Source organism: Gobius niger (assembly GCF_951799975.1).
Source record: "Gobius niger genome assembly, chromosome: 5".
Classification (NCBI taxonomy): domain Eukaryota; kingdom Metazoa; phylum Chordata; class Actinopteri; order Gobiiformes; family Gobiidae; genus Gobius; species Gobius niger.
The window spans coordinates 34,441,444-34,453,963 of record NC_136856.1 but is presented as its reverse complement, the minus strand read 5'-3'; the positions used below and the strand labels follow the sequence as shown (position 1 = coordinate 34,453,963).

At 39.8% G+C, this 12,520-nt stretch overlaps 1 protein-coding gene across 1 annotated transcript in view; it reads right to left on the bottom strand.

The window, feature by feature from the left end:
* Window positions 1-7,746: 7,746 nt before the first annotated feature.
* The window catches only part of hopx (HOP homeobox), a 7,508-nt gene continuing 2,734 nt past the window's right edge, over window positions 7,747-12,520 (bottom strand). The window contains exon 2 of the mRNA XM_079557206.1: window positions 7,747-7,847. Within this exon, the coding sequence (XP_079413332.1) occupies window positions 7,770-7,847 (78 nt within the window). The 3' untranslated portion in view covers window positions 7,747-7,769. The remainder of the gene's footprint in view (window positions 7,848-12,520) is intronic.

Below are 12,520 nucleotides of genomic sequence, written 5' to 3'. Positions count from 1 at the left end.
TCAATGCAACAAGTACATTTCTCCATTGTGAAATCAATAAAGGCCATCTTATCTTATGTTATCTTATCTTATCTTATCTTATCTTATCTTATCTTATCTTATCTTATCTTATCTTATCTTAACTCATCTTAACTCATCTTAACTCATCTTGTCTTATCTTATGGTCATGGGAGGTCGTCTCTCAGTGAAAAGCATTGAATCCGACTCATACGGGCACTGAATCTAAAATTTGTGAGCGTGACAATCTTTAGCGTATGGACTCATTTGAAATACCATGGTTAAGGCCTGGAACATTTTGATTTGCAGTTTCGGTGCAAATTGACCAAATCTTTTGCTCAAAAGTTGCCTGTTCTGTTCACTTCTCTTTCCTCGGTTTGATGAAATGGTTTCAAATCTTAAGAAATCAGTAATGACATGGGCGCCGGCTCTTCCTGCGGTCATGGCATTGAGGGAACAGGCCACTGTTCTTCCAAACTGAGATATGTTCTTACCTGAGCTTAGACAAGTTGATACGTACCTGTCTGGTCTTTGTGCGTGCGCTCAGTCACGCAAAAGATGTTTTTTCTTCCAATGTATTCCTATGGCTCCAAACAGCGGTGAAGTTAGCAGCGACCAAGCTCTTCCACGGCACAAAGACCAGACAGGAACGTATTAACTGTATTTGTATTTTTTAACCCCTCACTGTTTTTATTCTGGATGTAAATTGTTTTGTTTGTTTTGTTTTTGCTCCCAAATGCATGTTTTGTTTGATTGTTTGTACAGCCACTAATAATTAATAATAAATAAATAATAATTAAAAAAAGGTCCCAGGCACACAGTTTGGCTGATTCCAGAACTGCAATAGAAGCCAAATCAGACAACTAGCCTCCATTTTTTTCACCACATTTATCCTAATCCTTAGGCTGTATCCACATTTACAGATGTAAACACCAAATGCTGCTTTTACAATCTATAAATCCCTAAAAACTATCGAAATTGGTATGTGAAGCATTATATGTGTGTGTCAGGCCTCATTTGTAGGAACAAGGATATCATCAATGTCTCTTTTTGGTTCGCAATGTCTTTCATTCATTCTATTTTAAAGGTGCATTATGCAACTTTTAATGTGAAAAAAAGGTTGATATTTGAGTGGTGACCACTCAAACAGCTATGGGTCACTACACGGTCAAATATCAACCTTTTTTTCACAGTAAAGGTTACTTAATGCCTTTAATTGCCGTTAAACAGTATTTTTTTGAAAGGATGTAAATGTGGTGTATTTGCCACTGAAACCCTAGTGTTGGAGCCATTTCAGCCATGTTTGTTCCTCCTGCCACTGTGTGGCGCTGTGTGCGCTCATGTATTTACCTGCCCTATATAAGGGGGGAGGAAGGGGCACTCAGGAGTTGCAGTATAGAGGCATACATCTTTTGTAGAGGCATACATCTTTTGATCGTGTCTATTGGAACCTGTGTATTGTTGATGGCAACGAGGTACCAACAAAGCCTTTGGAACACAGTATATCTCCTGTTACTTGTGGAGGAAGACACGCGTCTGAGACGCCCGAACACTGCAGTCAGAGCGGACCTTTGCAAAGGGCAAATCCTGGCCGCTACACTTAGTTTGCCATGAGTCAGTCGCTCGTCGATAGACTTTGAACAATCCATGAGAAACCAAAACAAATGGCAGTTTTATCTCTTCATCTAACACTGTGTGTCTTATTGGGCAGTTCGTACCTGACATCAAATGGACTTTACCTTCTAGATATCTCACATTTTGGGATGTGTGTTTCAAACTTCTCCACAGATACTACCAGCAAAGCAATCTCTACACCAGGACATTGCTCTTTTAGTCAGGACAATGAACATGTCGTCCACATATTCTGGAAGACTTTATTCTCTTTGTACAAACTAACATCCTCAGTGACGTCTCTCACAAACTCAGATGTGCTTTGAGTTTGTACAATGTCTGTATCTCTAAACCAAAGGAATTTCTTGTTCATGAATGTACATTTTCTGCTAAAAAAAAAGAGCTCCTTTTAAAACTCTACCTGCTTAAAGTCACGCTTTATACAGAATCTACAGAATCCTCTTCAAACCCCAAAGCTTAAGACTCTTGATGCGTTACATTTGTAATGTTCCATTATTACATGGCCATGGGTTTCCCCATGTGATAACCCCGGCATAAGTTTATTAAATAAAGGATTGTATTAACAAATCCACTCACCAGAGGGCGCTCTTTATGTTCATTTAGAAACACAGGATGTTTGCCTTGTTATCACTTAACAAATCCTTTTTATAACTACATTACAGAGGAGGGTAGTGTAGGCACAGTGTTGACTTAAGCACTGCAGGTGAAACCTTTACTGTAGAGGGGCTGACACTAGAAGAAAAGGTTTGGCAGGTTTTATTTAATGTGTTTTTGTGGAAATAATAAGGCATTTCGTACGTCGCCTAAAAATGGTCAAAAATACTCCATTCCATGGGACAAAATCTGAGTACTGGATAGAGCCAGGGGGGGCTGTGGAGTGTACTGTGCAGATGTTGTCCACATGACATGATAGTGTCATGCTTTTCCCACATTAAATCCAGTCAGGAAACAAAAAGGAATGTATGAATAAACAAATATAAGCTGAATGGATTAAGACTATTCAAATTTGTGAACCATTTGGCAAAATGGTCTTTGTGTTTCTTTATCGGGGGCGGGGTCGCGGAGGCAGCAGTCTGAACAGAGATGCTCAAACTTCCCTCTCGGACACCAGTCGAGCAGCAGCTCTACTGCGAGCTCCTCCCGAGTGACTGAGCTCCTCCCCCAGCCACCCTGCAGAGGAAACTCATGCCCGTGATCTTTCCATTACCAGGTCTCATGAGCAACAGTCTGATACAGCAGCTGCATCACTGCAGACGCTGCACCGGTCCGTCTGTCACTGAGAACAAGACCCCGAGATACTTGTTTATCTTTATTTCAGGAACAAAATTAGCGTGGTCCTCTTCCAGTATATTGTAAAAATAATAATAATTGAAGGAAAATACGGTACATCTTATAATAAAGCATTCATATCAATTTCACAAACTTCTGGCATTTTGTAGCACCCTGAAAAGTCCCACTGTCAGCTGTGAAACCTGCTCATGAAGTTGTTCCTGTTAAGAATAAGGATGTTAAAACTGTGTTTAAACCACAACTGACAATGTCATTAACTCACAACTGACAATGTCATTAACTCTTTCGTTGTTTGTAACCAAACATAGCCTGGTATAGGGCCTTTAAACTCCTCTACTTGAGGGAAGGATCTCCACCGGCCTGCAGAGGGCGCCACTGTTTCCCCTACAGAGAAGCATGGCCTCTGGTTGGTGCTGATCTTCATCCCAGTCGCTTCACACTCGGCTGCAAACTGCCGCAGAGCACGCTGAAGGTCCACAGAACAACACCCAACCCAGTAAACCGCTGCTCACTTTCCAATTAAACCTATTCTGTAAATCAGTGGTTCTCAACTGGTGGACCAAGGCGACACATGCACCATCCCCACAGACTGGCAAGCCACGACACAAATACAAACTCAATATACTCATTAAAACAACTTGGCAGCAGTCTTTTAAACAAGCTCCACGTTTTCATCCTTTATTGTGCACAGTGTTGGGGAGAATACTTTACATTTGTATTTACTATTTACTACTATTCTGTTATAATATTTATTTATTATATATATATATATTTATTATAACAGAATACTGAATACTTGTCTGAAAATGTATGTTACTTTGTCTAATCAGAGTATTGTATTCTGAATACTTACAATACATACAGTGCCTGTCAAAAGTACTAATACATCTTGGAACATTTGCACAAATCTATACATAAACATAAAGATTTTATTTTCAATTTTTTACTGAAAGTTCACACAAAAGAAACAGACAACTGTGAAGTGAAAGCTAAATGATACATGATTCTGTTATTTTTAAAAAATAAAAAAGTGAAAGGTGGGGCATAAGTATTCATACAGCATTAGATTGCCTTTATAACATTCCTAATGACGGCAGAATGTTCACTCCTTGGCCTAACCATTAAATAGAGGCCACCTGTGTGTAAACTACTATAATTACAGCTGTTCTGTGAGGCCCTCAGAGCTGTGGTCGGAGTGTATTGGTCACTAAACAACATCATGAAGGTCAAGGAGCTCACCAGAGAGGTCAGGGATAAAGCTGTTTAAGGTTTAAAGCAGCGTCAAGTTAAAGATTTCACAAGATTTAAACATCTCCTGGAGCAACTGTTCAATCCATCATTTGGAAATGGAAAGAGTAAAGCACCACTGAGAACTTACCAAGACACGACCGTCCACCTAAACTAACAGACCGAACAAGGAGAGCACTGGTCAGATGAGACAAAAATTGAACTTTTTGGCCCAAATGCAAAACGTTATTTATGGAGCAAACCTAACACTGCTCATCGTCCTGAGTGCACCATCCCCAGTGTCAAATATACGGGGGGGCATCATGCTGTGGGGCTGCTTTTCCTCAGCAGGGACTGGGGAGATTGCAAGAATAGTTGTGAAGATGGATGGAGCCAAATACAGGGACATTTTGGAGGAAAACCTGCTGGAGTCACAAGAGAACTGAGGCTGGGGCGGAGATTCACCTTCAGCAGGACAATGACCCGGAGCACAAAGCTAAATCTACAATGGAATGGTTTAAAGACAAACATATTAATGTGTTAGAATGGTCCAGTCAAAGTCCTGACATAAATCCTATTGAAAATCTGTGGAAAGGTCTGAAAACTGCTGTTCACAAACGCTCTCCTTCTAATCTGACAGAGCTTGAGTTGTTATGTAAAGATGAATGGGCTAAAATGTCATTCTCTACATGTGCAAATCTTGTAGAGTCAAACCACAAAGGACTTTCTGCTGTTATTGCAGTAAAAGAGGGTTCCACAAAGTATTCATTCACGCTGTATGAATACTTATGCACGCCACACTTTTCGGTTTTCTATTTTTTGAAAAATAACAGAATCATGTGTCATTTTGCTTTCACTTCACAGTTGTCTGTTACTTGTGTGTAAACGTTCAATAAAAAAAATCAAAATAAAATCTTCATGTTTATGGTTGTCAAAATAACCAAATTAAATGTGTAAAAGTTCAAGGTGTATTAGTTCTTTTGCTTTTTTTTGTTCATGTGAGTCGTCCCGTTGTTTCTTTTTCTTTTTCAGTTATGTAGGATTTACTGTGTGATGGACCCGACAGGACCTCCAGACTGGCCCAGCCTTGGAAGAAAGAACAGCTGATAGAGATGCTTCACCACACGCTGATGATACTTCCGAGGACGGCCTGTAGGTGGCGGCAGAAACATGTAAAAGTAAAAGACTTCAACATCTCTAATCCAAGTGACTAAATAAACCTTGAAAGTTATAGTATACTGCGATGTTTTCATTGATTTTTTTTTAGAAGGGTAGCTGTATTCTAAATACACTCAAATGAAAGTGTAACCGTATCTGAATACAATTAGTTGTTTCTGTGTATAATATAATTCCTCGGATTGTTTTGCCTTCAGTGTCTCCTCTCACACAGTCACTTGTTTCACGTTGAGTTTGCATGTTTTCATTCGCACACTGAGTCTATAGCTGCTTGCATTGAATAGAGCCTTATGTGTGGGGAGTTTGTTTTGTGCAGGGTGTGAACACAGGAAGCCACGTCCGGAAACAGCATAGGGGCCAGAGAGGGAGGGGGTTGTTTGGCTGCACTAACAGGCTACATATCACAAATCATCTCTCGATCACTTAGCTCAACAACGGTCAAGGATTGCATTTAAGAGTACAGTTTCCGGATTACGATCGGTGGAGAAGCTGCTCGCTAAAAGGCCATGATGCAAAAATGGCTGAAAGTGGACCCGCCTCCTTCGGAGTTCAAATAATTATTAACGCACGAAATATACGTTATGGCATACATTAATCTGAAATCTGATATATACATTTATTATAAGTACAGCACATCTTAGGAGTGCAATTTATAGTGTTGTGGCCTTAAAACTTACTTATTGTTTCCATAATTGTGTTTTTTTTAAATTAAAATCATGTTTAAAAAAAATAATAATAGTATAGAGGGGAGGACATAGCCTTGGGGCCAGGGCACTCTCTAAACATGAAATTTCACCTGGAAGTAAATGTATGACCTAATCTTCACAATAAGGCGTTAATCATTGTTAAGGCGTTAAATCATTGTCGATATTATTGACTCTAAAGATTGGCTACTGGATACTTTCTACTCTAAAGCATAAAAAGGATAGTAAACCTATGTCCTAAAGGTGCACAATCATATCCTAAAATAGCACACGAGTTGCAATAAACATCAAATCGGAAAATATCCCTGGATCTACCTTGCTCTGGTAGCCAACTGCCGGGTAAGTTCTCTTCTTTTTGTTAATCTAGTATTGATAAAACATGAGTGTTGATGCTAAGTCAGCTAGCTAGCTCAACCTACAGGAGCAGAGTGCATTTCTAACTTAAATCAGGAAGTTACAACTTCCTCATTCTTGCGACCTGTGACCACTTTAGCCGCTATTTCACATAGCGCCACTCTACGTGCACGTATCGACTCGTTGTGGAAGGCGCCCCCGCAGAGGAGCACCCTGTACAGATTGTCATTAAAGTTTTGTAAGCCGCGATGAGAACAAATGTGGGCATATGCTGCCTTCTGGTGGGGATCATGGAATCATTCAGAGTTAACTAAGGCTAATAAAGCAGAAAATGAACTATGAAGGTTTAAGCAACTTGCAAGTGTTATGCTAACGCCAGCTAAAGTTTCGCTAACAGCGGCTAAAGAACATCACTAACTCACTAAACTAGTCATGGTTTAGCACGCTTTGGCCACAGTCAGAGGTCGGGCCTAAACGCATACCTGTCAGACCTGGGGTGACCAGGCTTTGGGCTGAGTCGCGCCTGCCTGTGTAAAGACAGCTTTTGTGTCTTTCACACAAGTGGAGCCAGACTGGCTTATGTCGCAGACTTAACATGAGACGTGTGGGCAGCGGCTGCTAGCACTAAAAGTAAACGAGCCAAATATTCCAGCGGCAGAAACATATATTTTTTTGACAATGTCGAGCAATGACAGCTCATAAAAATCTTGGCAAATAACAATATGAATGGTAGACGAGTATTTGCAAAATTTAGCAGAGGGAGTTTTTAGCTTTTTGGCGCACTCTACTTCTTTCTATGGCAGGAGATCCAGAGAATGTCCAGTAGCAACGGTTGCTATGAGGTATAATTGGACAATGACCGTTTTGGCCGGCGTTTTGCAAAGGTTAATTAAAACTTAATTAAATAAAATAGATTTTTTTTTACTCTTATAACTGCCTTATTTCAAAGCTAAACACAATATCCCAAATCCCCTTTGAGCAAAAGTTTGTGCCAAACAATAATAAACTGGCTCTATCCATGTTTCAGGTTTTGTCGCCAAAAATGTAGACAATGTGAGCCATTTTGATTACAGTGTTCATCAACAGATCCAAAGGTCAGGGGTTCGAGTTCCTGGCGCAGACAGTGAGCCGTGTAAGGTTTATTATGTAAACCATGGATTAACAGGATAAAATACATCAACGTCTTCATATTCACACACAAAACACAGAGAGTCTTTGTGAAAGCGAGATGATACACTGGAGGAAGTCCTAGAAACAGGTCCTGGAGCTGGGCAGGAGTCCGTTAGTCCTATAGGAAAGGTCCTTGGAAGTCGTCCTATAAAATGTCCAGGAGGTGGTCCGGGAGAAGGTCTGGAGTAGGTCTGAGAGAGTCCCGGACGTGGATTTGGGTCAGTCCAATACTGAGCCCAGGTTTGGGGGCAGACCCTCGGCCTGTCTCCACTTGGCGTTCCTCAGTTGGAACCATTTCTGCAACACAAAGAGCAGAGTCAGAGTCAGTCACAGCAACAAAACACACAAGCTGGTAGCAACCGCGAGAGCTTGTCCATGGGCAGAGATCATCTGAGAACTTCTAATTTAGTTTACATCGGGAAAAAAACGTTTTTTAAGTTTTTATTTATTTGTCAATTATGAGAAAAAAGACAAAGGAAGTGATTTGTTTTTTCAGATCATTCATAGAAAAGACGGTTAGCGTTTGTAAACTGAGCAGCTGAACCCCACTGTGATCATGACTTGTCAGTAACTGTTGCTTGTGTAACTTTTTCACTTGGCTGCTTTATAATGTCATTACAGCTTCTTACTCTGGCCCTTTTATATTGTTCTAAATAAAATGTCTGCAGCCGACGATGTAGTTTTGCAGACCATGGTTCAATCATCAGCGAATCTACTGCCAGAAAATCATTCATTTGGCCTAACGCCGAGTACGTTTAATAATAAAATATTTACTGATTAAAGACGTCACAAAGGGGACGGCCACCTGCAGGTGGAGCTGTTTCTCCAATGACCCTTGGCACTGGCTCTTATTCTTTTCCATTCAAAAATCAAATAGCTCCGGATAGTCTTCTGATAGTGAACTGGTGTGTTTGTAAGTGAGGCTGGACATTTTCCTGTGGCTCTGACACCGGGTTGGAATATTTTATCCCCAGACCTAGGCCTGTTAGGGTAACCGGATATGAAGTTCGATATAGTGAGCAATGAAAATATTCTGATAAACAATATTATTGACGACCTTTAAATGCCATAGAAACTAACTCTGAAGCTTCAAAATAACGGTAAGCCTCTGTTCGAAAAGTACGGGATCTTCCAATATTCCACGATAAATGAAATACAACTAACTGAGGCTAAAAATTATAGTATTACATGAGAAAAATGTGACAAAAAATGCAAAGAAATGTACAGACGATAAATACCACGCACAAAAATCTATTGTTTATATGTCATTTATTGAACGATAAGTCAATATAGTAACTATCGATTCAGCCAAACCCAGAATGAGGAAAGATCTGAGACTTTGAGTCACTGTCAGTAGCACACGTGTGGGCCTCATGCCGCGCTGTGGCCCCGGGGCCAGTGCTCACAGTCGGAGCTCCATAGAGCCTCCTCGTCGCTGTAACTCTCTGGAGCACATGTTCTTCACAGCAGTAGAGGCTCTCACAGTCACATGTTCCTGCAGAATGCTCCTTCACATGTGTTTTTGTAGGTACTGTGTGCCTTAAGCTATTTTACAGTGTCATTTATATTGTTGTTATTGATTTATCAAAGACTTGTAAATCTACTTTCATGTTTGTATTTTAATGCTTCTTTACATCTTGGCCAGGGCACTGCAGATGAAAAACAGCCTTCTGGTTAATTCTGGCTTTTCTCAACTACGTTTGTTCATGTGTTATATGAAACTGCACTGTCCCCTTTCAAATAAACCAATCTAATCTAATTCAGTAGCTCTGGGTACCATTAAAGGATACCAGTATGCTATCTGAAAACCAATTTTTGGTACTAATGGTATCAAAAAATGGAAAGTATTGAAACAAGTGACCAGGAAAAAATCATATGTTTTGACACTGTCGGTCCAGCAGCATTAAAGGAAGTGACTTGGTTGTTTCAGCTCAAATTAATAATTTTTACCCAGTTCCTCCCTCCCCTAATTTCCCCCAATGTTAGTCCCCATTTTATCTTTCTTTCCCCCCAATTTTATCTTGTTTTCCTAATCCCCCCGGTCCTCCTCCATTTTTATTTTCTATTTTTTACACAATTTTTCCTTATTTCGGCCACAATTTCCCCCCATTTTCCCTCAAATTATTCACAATTTTTCACACATTTATTGACATTGGAGATTATGATTGAAATAGTTGACAACTATTTTAGTAATTGATTAATCGTTTCCTAGTAAACACAGACTAAAATAGAGCAAAAATAACATTTTTTTTTTTTTTGGATGGAAACCTATGTTGTTTTTCAAGTTAGGATATGTTGAGTTAAGTTTGTCTCATCCAATCAGAAAGCAGAATTGGCACTTAGTGCCTCCAACAACACTCACTTTAAGTTTAATCCATCACCATGTCGTCAAGCGGCGCTACTTTAGCTTTATGTGATTAAATAATAACATTCACAGCCAAGCGAATAATCGTAAAAATAATTGGTAGATTAATCCATTACCAAAATATTTGTTAGTTGCAGCGTTATTGTTCAGGAGAAGCGGGAAAACGGCACTCGTTAGCGTAACATGAAGCTAACGCTAGCTTCACGAGCTTCCTGGTTAGCATTGTCTGTTTTCTAGAGTTAAGTATTTATGATCTGTTGAACTCTGTATCTTCGTTTGACAAATGCTGAATTCTGAAGATATTTTCCTAAGTGATGATGGAGAAATAGGAGGTAAGTAATTTTTTTTCCCTTCCTCTTTGTTTTCCCTCTGACCGCTTCAAACATGACCATATATGGGTGATTCCAAAGAACACGTCTGTATCTATAGATAGAGGTTCCATAGCAGTTTGACTCATCTCCCATTGACATAACATGCACAACAACAGTTTAAACTTGTTTGCCTCTATCTATGTCACTTCCTGTCAGTGTCCAATAAGGAAGTGAAACTATAAAAATGGTCAAACTAAAGAAAACTGGGAATATTTTTAGCAAAATCTTGACTATAATTGTGTCAACTATGTTTTGGCAAAAATGGTGTCTATGTGTCAGATGCACTTTAAATCTGCGTGCAGCGTGTGGAAACTGGTTAGTCCAGTTCATTTCTTTATGGAGCTGAAGTGGCAGATCCTATGTTTCTGCACTCTGTCACAGTGGTTCCCAAAGGGGGGGGGACCCACGAGATGAGAAGAGCAAATTTTAGTACCCAAACATATATCACTTACCCAGATTTGAAACGTTTGCCCCTGACATGACAATAAGTGATTATGGGGGTCACTTGTCACATTGCTTTTTATATATTCACACTAGGGGGCGCTGTGACTTGATATTGTTACTGAACATCAAATTCAACACGGCCATTCTCCTGCTGTGATGTGCTTCCACTCACATCCGTACAGTAATATCTTCACTTTACTGTGCGGACGTCGAACTACTCCTGGTATTATTACGCTTACAATATAGTTCCCCTTATTATCCGCTTTTTACATTTGTTTCCTTTTGTGTAACTAGACTTGGATCGTGTAACACTTCACGTAACCATATTTAAATAGGGGAAACGTGGAAGAGCTCGGTAGCTTCTAACTTGACCTGTTTTGGAGCTATAGAGGAGAGAGGGAGAGGCTAAATGCTAACGCCGTCTGTGCTGTGTTTACGTGACTGAGGGCACGCGTGAAGACCAGACAGGTACAAATGAACTCGTCTAAGCGAAGGCAAGAACATATCTCAGTATGTAAAAACAGTGGCCTATTCCATTAAGTCAAGAGTTTAAAGTGCATATTACAGGTTTTAATCCTCTTGTAATTTTGACTTAGTTAGATGGATAACATATGCTGTAAGTGACCAGAGTTTTATTTCAGTGAATTGGCAATTCAATGAGGAAAAGTTTATTAGTTGCAGCCACACCGTGTACAAGAGATATTTTCATCATTGTGTGTGGAGGCTCTTGATGCACTGACTCCAGCCTCAGTCACTCCTTGTGAAGGTCCCCCACACTTTTGAATGGCCTTTTCCCGACAGTCCTCTCCAGACTGAGCTCATCCCTGCGGCTTGTACTACTTTTTCATCTACACTTTTCTTCACACTTTACTTTCTATTAATGTGCTTTGATCCAGCACTTTGAGAACATCCAACTTCTTTTACTTTTACCTTTTGAGGCTTTTGTCAATGATGGTTTTCTGCACAACTGTCAGGCCAGCAGTCTGAACCCATGATGGTGAATCCTACTGAACCACTGAGAGACCATTTACAGGCTCAGGGACCCTTTGCAGGTGTTTTGGATTCATTAGCTGATGAAAGGGTGACACTTTGAGCTACAATATAGTCCCTTTTCACAATATTCACATTTTCTGAGATTTTGAATTTGGGTTTTTTACAAGCTTAAGCCAAAATCATCAAAATCAAATAAAGGCTTGATATGTGTCACTTTGCATGCAATGAGTCTATATCATATATTAGTTTCATATTTTAAGTTGCTTTGGGAAACACAATTATTCATTATTTTTAGCCGTTTTCTGGCGGAATATAAACAAATTTATCTCACACAAATAAAGTCTAAATAGGCCCATGTGGATGTTTTTTCACAGCAGATTATTCAGTAGAAGTGAAAAAATGTCAGTCATAGCTAGTGTTGGCATGTCAACATAAAGCATCATGTTAGCATTCTCCATTATTTATGTATTTATGGGCTGTTGAACCACTATGCTCCTCTCCATGTCTTTGTATCTTTATTTAGTAGCAAACTTTATTGATTGTCAGCATTTGGTAAAGTAGTTTTGGAGTAATTATAGAAAGTTTAGATTTTTTTCCTCTTTGTTTCCCCCCTCAACTGCTTCAAACGTGACCATATATGGGCGATTACAGGGACGCCGTCTGTATCGATGGGTCTGTTAAGTGGTGACGTCACAGCTCTACTTCCGGGTCCCGACATGTGATCTTCAATACCACAATGACTATTTCTGAAACTCAACAGAGTTACTGAGCATGCTTATTTATCAGGCCCACTAGCC